This window comes from Apodemus sylvaticus, chromosome 9 (assembly GCF_947179515.1).
Source record: "Apodemus sylvaticus chromosome 9, mApoSyl1.1, whole genome shotgun sequence".
Classification (NCBI taxonomy): domain Eukaryota; kingdom Metazoa; phylum Chordata; class Mammalia; order Rodentia; family Muridae; genus Apodemus; species Apodemus sylvaticus.
Genome location: NC_067480.1, coordinates 81,709,622 through 81,727,010, shown reverse-complemented (window position 1 = coordinate 81,727,010; position 17,389 = coordinate 81,709,622). Strand labels below are relative to the sequence as shown.

General features: G+C 53.3%; 1 protein-coding gene across 1 annotated transcript in view; it reads right to left on the bottom strand.

Annotated features, from left to right (window-relative positions):
* Positions 1-2,956: 2,956 nt before the first annotated feature.
* Tmem63b (transmembrane protein 63B) overlaps positions 2,957-17,389 on the bottom strand; it is a 26,804-nt gene continuing 12,371 nt past the window's right edge. The window contains exons 10-24 of the mRNA XM_052192140.1: positions 16,929-16,999; positions 13,280-13,360; positions 10,791-10,914; positions 9,322-9,455; positions 9,063-9,200; positions 8,773-8,926; positions 7,943-8,049; positions 7,720-7,806; positions 7,441-7,506; positions 6,229-6,391; positions 5,578-5,683; positions 4,457-4,624; positions 4,143-4,258; positions 3,913-3,993; positions 2,957-3,655 (exon numbers count right to left, since the gene is read on the bottom strand). Of these exons, the coding sequence (XP_052048100.1) occupies positions 3,464-3,655; positions 3,913-3,993; positions 4,143-4,258; positions 4,457-4,624; positions 5,578-5,683; positions 6,229-6,391; positions 7,441-7,506; positions 7,720-7,806; positions 7,943-8,049; positions 8,773-8,926; positions 9,063-9,200; positions 9,322-9,455; positions 10,791-10,914; positions 13,280-13,360; positions 16,929-16,999 (1,788 nt within the window). The 3' untranslated portion in view covers positions 2,957-3,463. The remainder of the gene's footprint in view (positions 3,656-3,912; positions 3,994-4,142; positions 4,259-4,456; positions 4,625-5,577; positions 5,684-6,228; positions 6,392-7,440; positions 7,507-7,719; positions 7,807-7,942; positions 8,050-8,772; positions 8,927-9,062; positions 9,201-9,321; positions 9,456-10,790; positions 10,915-13,279; positions 13,361-16,928; positions 17,000-17,389) is intronic.

The following is a 17,389-nucleotide window of genomic DNA, read 5'->3' as shown; positions in this document are numbered from 1 at the left end:
GTCAACTTGACACAGGCTGTTGTTATCACAGAGAAAGGAGCCTCCCTTGAGGAAATGCCTCCAGGAGATCCAGCTGTGGGTCATTTTCTCAATTAGGATCAAGCGGGGGTGGGGGTGGGGGGAAGTCCTAGCCCCTTGTGGGTGGTGCCATCCCTGGGCTGGCAGTCTTAGGTTCTGTAAGAAAGCAAGCTGAGCAAGCCAGGGGAAGCAAGCCAGTAAGGAACATCCCTCCATGGTCTCTGCATCAGCTCCTGCTTCCTAACCTGCTTGAGTTCCAGTCCTGACTTCCTTTGGTGATGAACAGCAATGTAGAAGTGTAAGCTGAATAAACCCTTTCCTCCCCCAACTTGCTTCTTGGTCATGATGTTTGTGTAGGACTAGAGACCCTGACTAGGACACACACCACACTGATTTCATGCCTTGCCGGGGATTGGATCCATGTCTCTATGCGTGCTATGAGCGCTGCCAGTGGAGACGCATTCTCTGCTCTGTTCCCATTTTATAGGTGAGGATCAGGGGCGTGATGCCATTTTTTTATCTTATTTTATTTTATCTTTTGGGTTTCTGAGAAAGGGTTTCTCTGGCCATCCTGGAACTCACTTTGTAGACCCAGCTGGCTGTGAACCCATCCTCTGCCTCCCAAGTGCCACTACTCCTGGTAGGTATGATACTATTTGCTAAGGGTCACTCAGCAAGTAAGAGGCTGAGCCAGGATTTGAACCTAAAGTCAAAGCCCTCGCCTATTATCCTATAGACGGAGGAAAGGGGAGAGAGCAGGTGGCTCCAAACCACCAAACCACTTCCCTTCCTCCTTCCTTCCTTCCTTCTTCCCTCCCTCCTTCCCTCCCTTTCTCCCTTCTCTCTCTTTCTCTCCCTCTTCTTTCTCCTCCTGAGACAGGGTTTCTCTGTGTAGCCCTGGCTGTCCTGGAATTCCCTCTGTAGACCAGGCTGGCCTGGAACTCAGAGCTCCTCCTGCCTCTGCCTCCCAGGCACATGTCGCTACCACCCAGACCCTTCCTCTTTTCTATGCCTGTAGCCAGCAGAAGGATAATAGGTCATGAAGACTCTTAAGTTTCTTGAAGGACCTAGACCAGAGGCAAGCACTGTTTGCTAAGTACTACTACTGAGTCTTCCCCGCTGGCCTGAACGCTGTTTGATGCCGGGACTTAGGCCTTAGGTGGGTTTAGGCCTTCTCCATCGTAGCCTTTCATCCTGGGGAGGGGCTCTCCTCAATACCCTGCATGGACTGTTTGAATTTACCTCACTTCCTGTCCCTAAGCATTAGATCATGAAGCCCCCCAGGAGACTCCCTGTGGTAGAGCCAGGAGACCCCCAAGCACACCTTAGTTTGGGGAAACATGCTGTGTAGGTGGCCCAGGCCAGGGCTGGGTATGTCTGGATCACACTGGGCAGACAATAGGATTTTCCAGGTAATGTGTGCTAAGGTAAGGCCTGAAATAAAAAACAAAAACCAAATGCCTGCTCTGGCTCCCCAGTTCCTGCTCATCTGGGAGCTGTGCCCTGCCCCCAATCCTGGGCCCCGCAGCTGCCCTGGCATCCCTGCTGGATGGCCAGTACTTGGAGAGATGCCACCTGGGAGTTCAGCTTCATGAAATCTTCAGATCTGAGTTTACGTGGAAAGTGGACCAGCCACTCTATCAAGTCTGTGTACCTGTGGTGAGGATGGTATCACCATTGCTAAGGAGGGATCTCGTACTGTCTGTCCCTGGTGACATTTTCACTGGGGTCTTTGTGCCCTCCACTGCCTGTCCTCTTGCTGTCTCTGCTGGCTTTTTGGTGCCTGTTTTTTTTGGGTTTTTTTTTGTTTTTTTTTTTTTGTTTTTTTAGATAATTATTTATTTTATATATGAGTACACTGTAGCTGTCTTCAGACACACCAGAAGAGGACATCAGATCCCACTTTAGATGGTTGTGAGTCACCATGTGGTGGTTTCCGGGAATTGAACTCAGAACCTATTGAAAGTGCAGTCAGTGCTCTTAACCTCTGAGCCACCTCTCCAGCTCTATCTTTCTGTCTCCATTTATATATATTTATTATATATTTATATATTATAATAATACTAATATATATATATATATATATATATATATATATATATATATATATATATATATTTCTCCCTCTCCTGGATTCTTCTTTCTGAGTAGTCTACAATTATTTTCACATTTTCTGTTGAAGGATTGAAAACTCTCCAGGCGGTGGTGCACACCTTTAATCTTGGCACTTGGGATGCAGAGGCAGGCAGATGAATCTCTTTGAGGCTAACCTAGTCTACAGAGTGAGTTCCAGGACAGCCAGAACCACATAGAAAAACCCTGTCCCAAACAAACAGGATGAAAAACTGGTCAGTGGAGGCTAGAGAACAATATGTGGGGCTGGTTTTAAAGGTCACCTGGCCGCGCAATCCTGATTCAACTGAGGAAGCAAGTCCAGAGGCTTTCTGGCTCCGGCTGCACACAATGCATTGTGGGTATATGCACGCTGCGCCCTTGCCGAGTGACCTACGGAAAAGCCCTTAGAGGTGAGTTGGGTCTTGAGGAGGGCGAGGAAGGTTAGAGAATGGGCAGCCCCGTGGATGGCCACCCTGAGGCGCTAGGGAGGACCTCTTCCTAAATCCACTTGGAGCGATGAATCTACAGCTTTTCTCTCCTGATCTTTGTCTCTTAGGTATTCTTGGAGTTTAGAGCACAGGGCTGGTGTAAGGTGACAGAGCAGAGGCTCTTCCTGATGACCCCTCTTTAATAAAGCAGAACCTCACTCCGGGACTGCAAGGAGGTCCTCCTGGGAGGACGGAGGATGAGGTTCCAGGGTGGGACCTCCAATCAGACACAAACTCACAGCTTTTGTTTTTATTTTAAAGGAAAACAAAAACAAAAAAACCAACAAACCCAGTGCAAAACCCCATTTTCCAGTGTCAGCCATGCCCCCCTCCCCCCGGGGTCAACCCCTGGCTCAGGCCAGACTCTCCCCCCCACTGTGCACCCCTCCCTTCTCCTGCCTCCCACAGGGCTGCAGGTTCCACGGCCCTGGAGGCCCAGATCCAGGGGCAGTGAAGGGGAGGGAAGAGACTGGGTGGCAGCTCCTGATCTTCTTGCTTTCCCCAGGCCTCCAGCCTCGGCTCTAGGAACCCACCTTGGCTCTCATTAACCCTTTCCTGGCCACGCTACTGGGTGGTGAGGCTGATCTGGGGGAATTCCCTCCACACCCCTCTTTGCCCCGGGGCCTGCTCGGGGCTGTCCTCACTGAGGTTGGGGGGCTCCCTCTCTCCCTCCATGGTGGGAGAGAGTGGTGAAATCCCCAGGTTTAAATACCTTAATGAAAGCGGGGGATGGGGTAGGAGGAGGGGGCTTTAGTTCTAATAAATTATTAGCGTTTTGTATTTTAGTGTCCGTGGGGGTGGGGGGAGGGGCAGGGCGTGGCCTCCAGGGCCCCTCCCTCCCCTTACTGGTGAATCTCATTCTCTATGAGGCTGTCCTCGCATGACTGGAAGTCTGTGTCCGTGAGGCCATCAGGCGGCATCAGCAACTCCTCATCTTGGGAGGAGGACGATGGAGGCTCATCGCCTGAGCTCCCAGGAGCCCCGTCTCCGTCCCCGTCCCCCTCTGAGTCCTGCAGCACCTGAGCGATGTATTTCTGAAGGGAAAGGAATAAGGGCAAGGTGACTGACTAGCTGCCCACGTGGGTTGGTAGGTGGGAGCAGGTAGGACCTGCTTGCAGCATAGTGGGCAGGGCCCCGGGGACGGAGTGGGGAGGAGTTCTGGAATCCACAGCCATGAGATCCGGTAAAGGCTGGCTTTTGTGGAGGACTACCAGGATTGAGTCTCTGCAGGTCAAAGCCTCCCCAACCCCCACCCCCGCCCCAACCCTAGGCCGAGGAGTAAGACACTCACCGCAGATTTGGGGACAGCGCCAGCAGTGGGGGGCCGTCCATTACTTCTGGAACTCACGGCATCTGTCTCTGTGTGTTCAATCTTAAGGGGTCCATGGAAAGGGGAGGAAACGTTCCTGTCTTTAGCCCCATCATGCCCCAACACCCTTGCCCCCCCTCGGCCCTGTATGCCACCCCCACAGAGAACGTGGGCCCTCAACCATAGCCCGGCACCTTTCTCCTGCCCCATACCTTGTAGTTGTGGGCACTGAGGTATTTGAAGTGTCCGAAGCAGACGTGGCAGAGACAGATGACGATGGTGATTACCAGAACGACGAAGGTGAACATAGACGTGGGGGCTAGGAACCCTGGGGTGGGGAGGACGCAGGGGTTACCGCCTCCTCCTTCAAGGGGCTACCCGCGGGCGTCCTCCAAGGGGCTCACTACCTCTGGCTCCTTTATCCCCTCCATATGACTTCACTGGGAGGGGATACGACCCTCGGCATTCTCTACCTTGTGGCCCTTCTGTCCCTGCCACCGGACCCGAGCGGGATGGTGGCGCTCACCCGTGCGCATGGTGGAGAAGAAGAGCAGCCAGAAGAGGCAGAGGATGGGCGCCGCCACCACCTGGTTCACAGCCCCCGAGTGGATCTTCTTGTCCAGTTTGGCCGGCAAGTAGGCGTAGTAGAGATTGTACCTGTCTACCAGGTGCTTCAGCAGCATGTACATGAGGCCTGAGGAAAGCCAATGGCCCTGACCTCGGAACCAGCGCCCACAGGCCTCGTGTGCCAACCACGGGCTGTGCTGGCCGAAGGGCTGGTCTCTGCTCCTGCCCTGTCCCTTCCCTCAGCTCCGGCACAGGGCAGTGCTCCCTGTGCCGCCATAACCGGAAGCTGCAGCTTCTCCATGTCTATCCTTTTGCCCAGCAGTCTCCCCTCCCCCCCCATGATGGCCACCAGAGAGCCATTCATTTAGATGAGCGAGAAGCCTTTGGAACCCATCTTACGTTGTCCTACCCCGGTCCCTAAATAGCTGGGTGTAAACTAAAGGGCAAGTTCTACTTCCCGAAGCCGAGGAGCTGTAAACATGGGCGGAGAGGTTAGTTTGAGAGTCTGGAGCCTTCAACAGAGGGTTGGTAAGGAGTTAGGATGCTACTGGGGAAGGTAGAGGCTATTGAGGGATCATGGCTGATGAGAAACTTAGCTGAACACCTTCTTAGAGGAAGAGAGACCTGCCCAAGTTACATGGCTTGCCTGCACTGGGACATTGCCCATTGAGGTACAAGGACCTAGCCCACGCTGGAATTCAAGGGGTTTTCTTGAATTTTGAAATCTGGGTACAAGTGTCGATGTTGGTATAGGAATGTGTGTATATGTGTCTAACAACTCAGAGGGAGGAATGTTCACATATGTCGGGAGAAAGGACTCAATGTCAGGAAATACTGCTGGGGTGGGCGGCCTGACCCAGAGACCAGGCACGGCAGGTGAGCCAACTCTTGACAGAACTGCTCTCCCCCTCTTCCCCAAGGCCCGGCCCTAGACTGAGCCAGGAACCAGGCGGGAGGCCGAGGGGCCGGTCTCCCAGCCGGGGCCCTGTCCAGTCAGGGTGGCCTGCCTTACTAGAGTGGAGCGGGTAAGGCCCTGGGTTCCCCCGAGCAGGGCCCAGGTCCCGGCGCGGCGGTGCCTACCGAAGGGCACGATGATGGGGCAGGTGATACTGTAGGTCATGACCACCGTGAAGACGCACATCATCCAAGCGTAGGCTGCGCCAAACTGGAACTCGTAGGCCTGATGCTGGGGGGGACATGGGCAGGAGGGTGGCTCAGGGTGGGGGGGACAGGCTGCAGGGATGCAGGGCAGGCAGGAGGTGGCCAGGAACTCTATCTAGGACTGGGGATGAAGCCATCGGGAGTGAGGGACCTAATGTGGGGGTGATGCAGGGGACAGCAAAGCAGGTGGGAGGAGGGGGCTGTGGCTGTGAGGGAGGCCAGGCAGGGCAGTGATGGGACATGGGCAGGTGGGGGCAAAAATTGAGCAGACTAGGGGACAGGTTCTCCAGCGCCCTCTTGTGGAACGGGGGTAGAGGGACCCTAGATCAAATGAGCTACACACCTCTCCCAACTCCAAGCACATAACACTATGCTCTTAGAATTCAAGGGCCTCCTAATCACCTATGTCCACCCACAGCTATATGTGTGGGAAAACTGGGGCTTCAGATGGGAACTACAGTCCCTAAGTCCCAGCATCCTTACACCCACCACCCGAGCCTGACTGCTGCTGTTTCTAGTTCGGCCACCAGAGGGCGCTGTGCGTGTTGCCGCTGCCCTAGGCGGCCATACCCGCTTCACGTTGCGTCTTTCAGCGGCGGAGCGCGCCAGGCAGAGCCGGATCATGTACATGAGTAGGCCTGGGATGCGCAGCAGGTCCATGGCGTTACCGATAAAGGCTGAGGCAATGACGTAGTTCACGAAGAAAGCGCCGTTGTCGGGTAGGAACACACACCTAAGGGCAGCAGGTGCTCCAGCACTGCACCCTCGGGGTGACCCGGTCACCCCAGGTCTGTCTGCCCACCGCTAGCACGACAGCACCCCATGCTCTCACCCTCTGTTGCCTCCTCTACAGGTACACCCCCAGCTCAGACCCCCAATACCTGTGCCCTAATCTTGCCACAGTATGAACCCCAGAATATCAAAATAACAAAGCCAGCCCAGAGACCTCCCTAGATGGCATGCCCTGTAAACATCCGAGGAGAGAGTTCAAGGCCACCAAAGGCTACCAGCACGTGCAGCAAAGAACTGCTGAGACCTCCACAGAGAATCTCAGTGGCACTCTCAGAGACCTCCAGGAATGTAAGCCCCAGAGAACTGGGCACGTTTTCCCGACTGTGGTTCTCCCACAATAGAGAAAGCCTCAGACTCCTTCCCTACCAGCTTTAGAAACCCTCAGGTATCTTTGGTGTGTGTGTGTGTGTGTGTGTGTGTGTGTGTGTGACAAGAACCAGAGAGTTCCTAAGTCCAAGATGATCCATCAAGACAACTCCGTCCAGACAACCCTGGAGTTGGAGCCCATGAGAGCCACAGTCTGCGTCCGAGCTAGTCCCCAACAGGGGTCCTCACCTGCTGCATTAGCACCCTCAGCTCTGCGCCCAGTTGTTGATCTAAGAGAGCTCAGTAGATAAAGGTTCTAGTGACCCCCAGGGATACTCTGGGAGTCCCCAAGTCACCCCCAGATAATGACCAAGTTCCCACTACAAATACCTCCCCCATTTCCTTAGAGAAATTCAAGACTCCTACAGCGGTCCTAGAAGAAGGGCCCGAGTCCCTCAGAACCCTTACATGTGAGCTCTGAAGACTTAAATCTACCTTGAGCTGTTCAGGTGCACTCCCGGTCAAGAGCCCCAACACATTTCATCCCAGGACACACCCGACACCCTGGGGCTGTCTATTGGAAAACCCAGGAGGCTCATGACGTTAATCCCACCCCTTACAGTGGAAGCTTGTGACATCCACCCTCGTTATTTTTCTCTTTCCCCAAGTGTCCTGGTCACTCACTCAAACCGAATAGCTGCTTCAGCCAGGAATTTCTTGTCAAAGAGCCAGCGGAAGAAGAGGTCTAGGCTGCAGGAAGAAGATGGGAGTCGGCGCGGGGCAGGGCGCCCACGCAGAGCGTCTGAGCCGGCGTGGGGCAGGGGGCGTGGGGCAGGGCGCCCGCGCAGAGCGTCTGGCACGAGCCTCTGGGGGAAGCCTGGGACAGGTAGGCGCCCAGTAGCTCTCTTCCTATCATGTGCACCCACCCCGGCTCCCTGGCACCCCGTCGGTCCCCATGCTCACCTGCTCAGCCCCAGCGAGGGCAGAAGCAGCACCATGAAGATGAGAAAGGTGTAGCACTTGTGCATGGTCGTCCTGTTCTCTCCGGAGCTGGGAGGGCAGCGGCAGAGCAGAGGCAGAGGTCACAGCAGGCCAGCGCGCACCATCCCAGCGCCCCGGGCAGGGAACCTTCAGAGCATAGGGCTGCCCCGAGCGAGACGCGGTGGGTGGAGGGTGGGCAGCTCACCGTGTCCAGTGCGCTTCGAAGAAAGCGGAGTAGTAGACGATGGTGGGGAGCAGGGCCGAAAAGCACCACAGCAGTAGTGTAGGGAAAAACTGGGTGATGATGGGGTTCTGTGGGGGCACAAGAAGTGTCAAGCAAGGACGGACAGGTGGGCGGGCCTAAAAGTTTACAACACTTTGAAGGCCGGAGGCTAGGGTTGTGGGAAGGACTTCCAGGTGAATGAAGCTGATGTTGAGCTTCTACACACCTACTGTGTGCCAAGCACTTGTACACATTCTACATACTAAGCCTCACGACCATGAAACTGGCTCATTTTCCCAACGTGTCAGCTGAGGAAGCAGAGACTCGGCGGTCTGGCCAGCTGGAGAGCAGTGGGGATGTGGTTTGGACTGGGTCTGCATCTTATCTACAGAACTTCTGAGAGCTGGACTTGACAGCAGCATACTCTGAACACGGCAGGAGGACGAGGGGGCCAAGCGGCCATGGGTGCACCGAGCCGTCATCTGAGCAGCCTGGAGCCTCTTGCCATAAGAGGCTCTGAATGTACGTGTGAATGGCAAGGGGACAGTTCAAACCTTCCATTTCTCAGAGAAAGCAGAAAAGGGAGCTTACCCAAGGCTCTGCGCCCTCCTGGGGTGTGTGCGTGTGTCTAGGAAGTGTAAACCCTAGGGTGGCCTTTCCTGCGCAGGGCGTGGTGGGTTGGGGTAGCGGACCCTGTCCTTAGGAAGCATCCGGGGAGGGCTAGGCTGGAGCACCCAGAGTCACGACTATGCTAGGAATGAGAGGGATGCTGCCTGGCGCTGACGCTCATGGAGGGCTGGGCGGGCACTCACATTGAGGTACTCCACCGGCTTGGTGACGTTGAACTTGTCCATGGTGGTGATGATGATGGCCGGGGTGGTGAGGAAGAAGAGCAGGATGAAGAGGACCACATTGATGACCAGGCAGCGGAGCCACCAGATGAAGCCTCGGATGGAGAGGTGTTCCCTGGGGAGGCGGGGACAGGCCACTCTGAAGACTCTGGACTGACTGGTCTCTGGCCACATCCACCCTCTCCCTCCCCACTTTGCTGGAAACAGCCCCCCAGTCTGTAAGAAGCCCTGTTGCAGCTCCCGTGGCTCACCAATAGATGTTCTGAGGGTCGGGGGCATAGGTCACGGTCCAGTTGGAGATATGCAGCGCCTCACTGCAGGAGGAGGCTCGCGGCTCTCCGCGGCAGGCACAGCCCTGGCATTTACACACGTTGAAGTCCTTTAGGATGCTGGGGGAACAGGGACTTGTTACTTTGGCCCCAATTGGGGTCCACAGTGGGGAGTCCAGGGTCATGTGAGAGGGAGAGGGCCAGGGGTGACAGGCGGGTGGGGCGGGGGCGGGGAGCTCACATGGCTGTGATGGTCTCATTGTGGAAGGTGACGAAAGCCATGCCCAGAGGCTTCTCGTTCACCTTCTCCTTCTCCCGCCTGTAGTCTTCCTTCAGCCTCTGCTCCAGCTTGGTGTAGTACTCGATGGCCTCCACCTGCAGGGCCAGGGCTCTGCTCAGAGCTGGGAGGCGCCCACGGCAGCAGCCGGGATCAGCCCGTGCCCGTGGAAGCTTTTTCATATGCTTGAGTCACTCTGTCCCTGTTCTAACCTCACAAGGTGGGCACAGTGCGGAAGCCAAGGGGCAGAGCAACTAAGGAACTCATCAAAAGTGGAGGGGGGCCGGGCGTGGTGGCGCACGCCTGTAATCCCAGCACTTGGGAGGCAGAGGCAGGCGGATTTCTGAGTTCGAGGCCAGCCTGGTCTACAGAGTGAGTTCCAGGACAGCTGGAGCTACACAGAAAAACCCTGTCTCGAAGGAAAAAAAAAACCAACACAACCCAACAACAATAACAACAACAAAACAACAAAACAAACAAACAAACAAACAAATAACAAAAAAGTAGAGGAGGCTGGAGAGATGGCTCAGCGGTTAAGAGCACTGGCTGCTCTTCCAGAGGTTCTGAGTTCAATTCCCAGCAACCACATGGTGGCTTATAACTATCTGTAATGGGATCTGATGCCCTCTTGTGATGTGTCTGAACACAGCTACAGTGTACTCATATACATAAAGTAAATAAATATAATAATAATAATAATAATAATAATAATAATAATAATAATAAAGCGGAGTGTGACTCTGAACTTCTGATCCTCCAGCCTGCGCCTCCTGGGTGTTGGGATTACAGACATGTGCCGTCGTGGATGATCAAACCCATGGCCTTGTATGTGCTAAGCCAGCACTGAATGACATACCCAGCCCCTGCCCCCTGCTATGCTCACCTAGTCTACGGTTTTAAAAGCTAGCACAAGCTGGGCTGTGGTGGCGCACGCCTGTGATCCCAGCACTCTGGGAGGCAGAGGCAGGTAGATTTCTGAGTTCGAGGACAGCTTGGTCTACAGAGTGAGTTTCAGGATAGCCAGGGCTATGCAGAGAAACCCTGTCTCAAAAAAACAAATCCAAAAAAGCCAATAAGTAAATAAATAAATAATAATAAAGCTAGCACAAACAGGACAAAGGGAACGGTGAGAACAGGGGCTTCAGGCTGACAAGATGGAGAAATGGCTCTCACAAGCTGTTCCCTGGCTCCCACACATGCCCATGGTACACCCCCCCACATAAAAATAAATAAATATTTAAAAAGTAAGATTTGGGGTTTCATGGACTCCAGAGGCAGCTGGAGGCTTGCTGGGGTGGGGTCCGTGTCTTCTTTCTCTGGGAGTCTCTTTATCTGTGGGTCTACTGCCTGCCACACTTGTTGGTCCTGGGGTGGGACTGGGACTACCCCAGCCGGGGTGGGACTCCGGGCACCCAGCAGCCAGCCCACAGTACCTGCTCGCAGCCTCGAACTACACAGCAGCAGAGGTGGCCGCACGGCTTGGGGTTGATCATGGTGGGTACATTTTCCTTGCTCTGCAGGTTCGTGAAGTAGAGCTTTCCCCGCTCAGCCTTCTTCCTGTGGGATCGGGGGTGGGGGTGGGGCAGTCACCCACTGCTCAGTGGGGGGGGGGCTGGTTGGGGTGGGGAAGGTAAGCACGCTTGCGGGGGTGGGGGGTGGGCGGGGGGAGGCGGGGCGACACAAAGAACCCAAAGCTTCTTAAACTGGGGGCCACAATGTGGGGTCGCATAATTGAATGTGACGGTCATGAAAAAAAATCAGGCAATGGCCGAAAGTTTCTGAAGGTGCAACAACCATAGATTAATTCAAAATAAACGCTTCGTGGATCTGAGGTGTTTCTGGTCGAGCCCGTCTGTACTGCAGCAAGCAGCTCCACGGCAGCCTTGGGTAAGGATGCGCCACCCGCACAGTTTGTGTGGCCTATGCCACCAAGCTGGCAACTGTTGCCAGAAACATCCTGGCTCAGGGTCAAGACCGTGTTAATGAGTTGCAGTGAATTTGCCATATATACAAAGCTGTTTGCTCTTGCAGAAAATGATGGTTTAATTATGGAAAACAATGAGTTAATATTTTCCTACCGTCATTTCTCTCTGGTATTGGGTATGGCATACGCGTTCACCTTGGGAGTACACTTCCATCTTCTGCGTGCTATGTCTGTGCATGGGTGTGTGAGTGTTCATGTGTGCGTGCAAATGTATATGCATGCGTGTATGTATACACGGAAGCAAGGTTGACATGCATTCCTTGATTGTTCTACAAGTTAGATTTTGTTTGGGTTGCTTTTGTTTCGTTGTCTGTCTGAACAGCCCTGGCTGTCTTGGAACTTACTATGTAAAGCAGGCTGGCCTTAAGTCAGAGCCACCTGCCTCTGCCTCTCAGTGGGCCACGGAGTCACTGCAGCTTAGTTTTTGAGGCAAGGTCTCTCACTGAATCTGGAGCTCATAAATCCAGCCAGGCCAAAGGAGTCTCAGGGATCACTGTCTCTGCCCCCAGCCACCAGGGTTCTAGGTGTACATGGGGGTTTACCTGAAAGGTGGGGACCCCAACACAGGTCCTTACTCTGTGTGACAAATGCTGCAGACACTGACCCATTTTTCCCAGCCAGGTCTTTTCATTAAATAATAAAATATTAAGATTATATGGAGGGTGGGGTAGAGAGATGGCTCAGCAGTTAAGAGCACTGACTGCTCTTCCAGAGGTCCTGAGTTCGATTCCCAGAAGCCACATGGTGGCTCACAACCATCCATAATGGGATCCGATGCCCTCTTCTGGTGTGTCTGAAGAGAGCTACAGTGTACTCATATACATAAATAAATCTTAAAAAAAAAAAAGATTATATGAGGACTAAGGAGTGTTTACAAAATGAGTGTGTATACACACCTGCACGCATATACACTTGCGGAGGCCGGAGGTACAGTCCTCCTCCTGGCTGCCTGCCTCCTCTGAGGTAGGGTTTCTTGTCTTTGTCTCACCGACACTGAGGTTACGAGTGTGTGCTAAGACACAACATTTTTACCTGCCTGCTGGGGAATGACCTGAAGGCAAGTTCTTTGCCAACTCGGCCAGCCTGCCAGCCCCAGGAATTTTTAAAAATTTCTTTCTTTTTTTTTCTGAGGGATGGGGGTGGGACAGTATTTCCTCGATGTAGCCTTGGCTGCCCAGGAACTCAATCTGTAGAGCAGGCTGGCCCCAGACTCGAGAGATCTGCATGCCTCTGCCTCCTGAGTGTGTGCACCACCACCGGGCTAAAAGAAATCTTATGATTTATACTCATTAATGTTAGGCTTGAGCCGGGCATGGTGGTGCACGGCTTTAATCCCAGCACTCTGGAGGCAGAGGCAGGCTGATTTCTGAGTTCAAGGCCAGCCTGGTCTACAAAGTGAGTTCCAGGACAGCAGGGCTACACAGAGAAACTCTGTCTTGAAAAAAAACCAAAAAAAAAAAAAAAAAAAAAAAAAAAAGTTCGGCTTGTATTCCTATTTAGGAGCCTACAGGCCTGAGGTCATGTAAAATTTCTCAGCTGGGAAGGGCTTTGTCCTTGGAGCAGAAAAGACCTAAGAAGGCTTGCTTTAGCTGGGTCCCCAAGGGCAGGAGCCATCTGTTAGTGTGCTTCTTTAGTCTGTATGGCTCAGTCAGTTCCATCCAAGGGTCTCCTTACCCATTTCCAGAGAGCCAATTCTTTTTATAGTCTGCCATAAATTTCTTGTATAGTAGCTAAAGAGTTATGTCCAAACCAGAAGGGACTGTAGACCCTTCCCTCTTGCAACATATACTAAGCAACAGAGACTCCCAAGGTCTAGTCATATTCAAAATGCCCCCAAAACCATATGAAAGGGGAGCCCTGTCCCCACGAGGAGGCCAAGATTCCTCCCTGAGGAGCAGAGGGCCCTGGGTGGCACCCTCCCCGTGCCCAACCCGGTACCTTTCGGCGTCAAGGAACATGAGACGAGCCACGTTGTAACAGGGCCGGGCTTCCAGAACTGTGCAGTTGGGGTAGGCCTCCCTGAAACACAGGCGGCTGTCATGCCCTGCAGGCCCCATCCGCGCGCCTGCCCTCATGTTTACCCGGGGCAGCCAAGCACTTCAACATTCCCAGTTCACCCACTTCTCGGCCTCCAAGGCACCTCAAGACCGGGACTTGGAAGCCCACTGTCTGAGTGGGACTGGGTGCAGGTGTGCATGAGACCTGTGTGAAGGCAGCAGGAGATGGGAGGGAGCCCAGGGTGTGTGAGGACACTGCTGTGAGGAGCTGGGGAGGCTAAGGCTGTGGTCTTGCCCAGGGCTGTAAACTTGAGGTTCGCAGAAACCGTTTCTAGATACAGGCTGTTTTCTTTGCCCTGTTCCCAGAAGACCTGGTCCGATCCAACACTTGGCCTTGGCTTTGGATTTACTCCAACCAATCTTAACTCAAGACCAACCAGAAACTGATCCTGAATCTGATCTCTAACCCTGGCCATGACCCAGGCTCAGGGCTGACCTTCTCCGCTGACCCCCAAAAGATGGGCTGCTAGGGCTTGCTGCCCTGCCTCACTGGCACGTGGCTCGGGAGAGCGTTCCCAGAATGTCTGCTGGTCCATCTAGCCGTGTCCTTCCTGGATGAGTGCAAACTGATCCAGTCCTTAATCTTGACTGAGTTTCCATCTTTTTGATGTTGTATGAAAATTTAAGGAGGGGCCGCCAAGTATTCGAGACGTGTGTGATAAAGTTTCTCAACAGCAAGATGAACGTCACAAACTCATAAGAATTTAGAAAGTGGAAGCGGCACAGGGGCCTTGAACGTGAACCTGCCAGGTGGCCACAGCCCCATCCTCCTCCACAGCTCCTCCAGCTTCCTCTTTGGGAGGACTCGGTCTCACCCTTCCCAGACCAATGCTCCGTCTTCTGGGGCGATCCTCTACTCAACACGGTCCCCAGACCTGGGCCATGAGCCTCAGCGAGCACACTGACGTTTGCTCCAGAGCTCAGTGTGGACGGATGCTAATCCCCACACGAGGAGTCCTCTCTCAGCCTACCCGCAGTAAGTGCTCAGCGACGCCGGCTGCACAGACTTTGTTGGATGAAAGGCCGACTTCACTGCGCTCACCCCACTCAAAGCCCCAGAGTCTAAGGAAGACCAGATCCTCTTGACCCCTGCTTTTGGAGTGAGTGTGAGTTCTAACCGCAGGCTGTTTTCCTAAACAAAATTAGAACTAACCCTGAAGCACCCAGCCAGAGCACTTCACTCTGGCCTGGCTTTTTACTTCCCACAGCATACGGCAAGCACATCACAGGGTTGACCAGGAGGGGACGCTCCTCCGCTGGGCTCAAGTCTCTGTTCAAACGTGAGGGTCCCTTTCACACATCCCCCTTCCCCACTCAGGATGGCACCTTAGCACCCCCCACAATGTGACATCCTCTGACTCCTAGGACTAATGAAATTTTCTGGTTTTGTTTCCTGCTGTATACTGAGCCCTCGCTCAGGGCGGGTCACTAGAGGTCTGCATCAGGACATGTCAATAGAAGCTGATAACTGTCCAACTGGACAAATGTCACCCTGAGCATACGCTAGTCCCCGTCTCAACCTAGTCTGCCCTTACACTGATGTAAGCTCTCACTCCAAATCATTCTCTCATCCTGTTTTGTAAGCCGTATAAGGGCAGGGCTTGCCTCTGAAGTACCTATGCCTGCATACAGAAGATGCTCAATATGTGTATGTCACAAGCATAAGTACCCTCCCGTCAGTGTGTAGCTCCAGATCCCTGTAACACAGCTCTGGAATGTGACCTGACCAGATACTGCCTCTGATCCTGCTGAGACATTACTGCTGTATGGGACGACAAACCGACCTGATCCAGGACAACGACTGAACTCTGATTTGGACCAATAGCAGCAGACCCAGGCCTGTCAATAATAAGCCTGGGCCTGGAGGGGTGGCTAGGGTTTAAGACCTTCCAGGGGACTAGAGTTGATCCCCAACACCCACAGAGCCACTCACAGCCAGGGGATGTGTCTCCCTCTTCTGGCTTCCACAGGTACCACACCCACCTACATGGTACGCAGGCATACATAGTCAAAATACCCACACACATAAAATAAAAATAAGTAAAACTTAAAGAGTAAAAGAAAGAATTAGACCTGAATCCACTTGAACCCTGAGCTGGGATCCAGACCAGTAATGTCCCTTGTCATGGCCACTGGCTGGTTCCTAATCTGAGTCATGGATTAACTTGTCCCTTGTCATGGCCACTGGCTGGCTCCTAATCTGAGTCATGGATTAATTTGTCCCTTGTCATGGACACTGGCTGGTTCCTAATCTGAGTCATGGATTAATTTGTCCCTTGTCATGGCCACTGGCTGGTTCCTAATCTGGGTCATGGATTAACTTGTCCCTTGTCATGGCCACTGGCTGGCTCCTAGTCAAGGTTACAGAGTGACCTGGACCAATCTCAGCTGAGACTGCTGACTAGCTCCTACAGTTGATCTCTATGTGTGACCCTTGAGCACAGCTGAGCTGTTACTCACCTTCTGCTATGGTAAGTGACGAGAGTTTGGCAATAAATGAATCAAAGCATGAAGGACCTCTAACTCCACATGCAGACCACCTCGCTATGTCTCTACACCTGGTCCTTAACTTTTTTTATTTATTTATTCATTCATTTATTTATTTATTTATTTTGGATTTGGTTTTTTTTTTTTTTTTTTTTTTTGAGACAGGGTTTCTCTGTATAGCCCTGGCTGTCCTGGAACTCACTTTGTAGACCAGGCTGGCCTTGAACTCAGAAATCTGCCTGCCTCTGCCTCCCAGAGTGCTGGGATTACAGGCGTGCGTCACCACTGCCCGGCTAACTTTTTTTATTTTTAATCTGTTTTTTGAGACATGGTCTCTCTCTGCCACCCTGGCTATCCTGGACCTCTCTTATAGATCAGGCTAGCCTTGAACTCACAGAGATCCACCTGCCTTTGACCCCTAAGTGTTAGGATTAAAGGTGTGAGCCACCACACCCGCAGCTCTTGACCCTACCCTATGGGCTCAGCACCAAGGTGCCCCGCCCAGCATCCCAATCCCTGAACTGCAGAGTCAGAGCAGCTGAGAAAGGAGACCAGCATCCTCGACTCCTTCAGATGTGCCACAGCCCGCGAGCTTTCCCCCAACACCTGTACGCACCAAGTCAGTGCTACCGATAATGTTGAGGAAGGCGCCACCTCAGGACCCTGGGCGGCACCCATGACCCAGTCCAAACCAGAGTGGAGACCAATGCCACAGGCTGTGCTCTTCAGGGGTCCCCCCTATTTCTTTCATTTGCTAACTTTTTTTTAAAGTGCTAGGGATCAAACCCAAGGCCCTGTACATGCCAAACATGGGCTGTACCCCAAGTGACCCCCTCAGCCCTCTCTAGTTCTCCAAGGGGCTGGTTGTTACTCAGTGGGAGACCAGCTGGGCTCAGCATGTGAGGTTTTCCTGATCTGCTCCCCTCAGCCTGTGCCCCAGACTGCTGAGTATGAGTCCAGGGGCTGCAAAGATGTTCTTGGGGCTGAGAGACAAGCGAGGGTCTGCAGGCCTGAGGTGGCGGGGGGGGGGGGGGTTTACTCACTCAAAATGTTTCTTGATTTTTTCTGACTCTGCATATTTGGAGATTCCATTGATGAAGAGAGTCCTTTTGACCTGGGGAAGAGGGAAGCAGGTTTTATCTCCCTTGGGTGGAGCTCCAGAAGAGCCAGAGGGGAGGGGCTGAGGGATGGGAGCAGGCCTCACGAAGCAGCCAGGTCTGAATGGAGTGTTTGTAACAGAAGCTAAAGGAAGAGCTTTGAGGGGGTCTCAGGGGTCACCAGGTGGGTGACACTTGGAACCCTAAGGACAGTGACTAGCATTTGGTCCAGGCTGGGTAAATGGCTAAATAGAAGCTGAGGGAATATTTCTGCCATCCTTATCAAGTAAGACGACAATACATCTGATGCTACTACCAGCCATGGCCATTTCCCCAGGGCCACGCGCAGCATGGGAAGCCGTGGGCACTGCCTTCCTAGGACCTCTGGAGAGGCACCCTTATCCCAT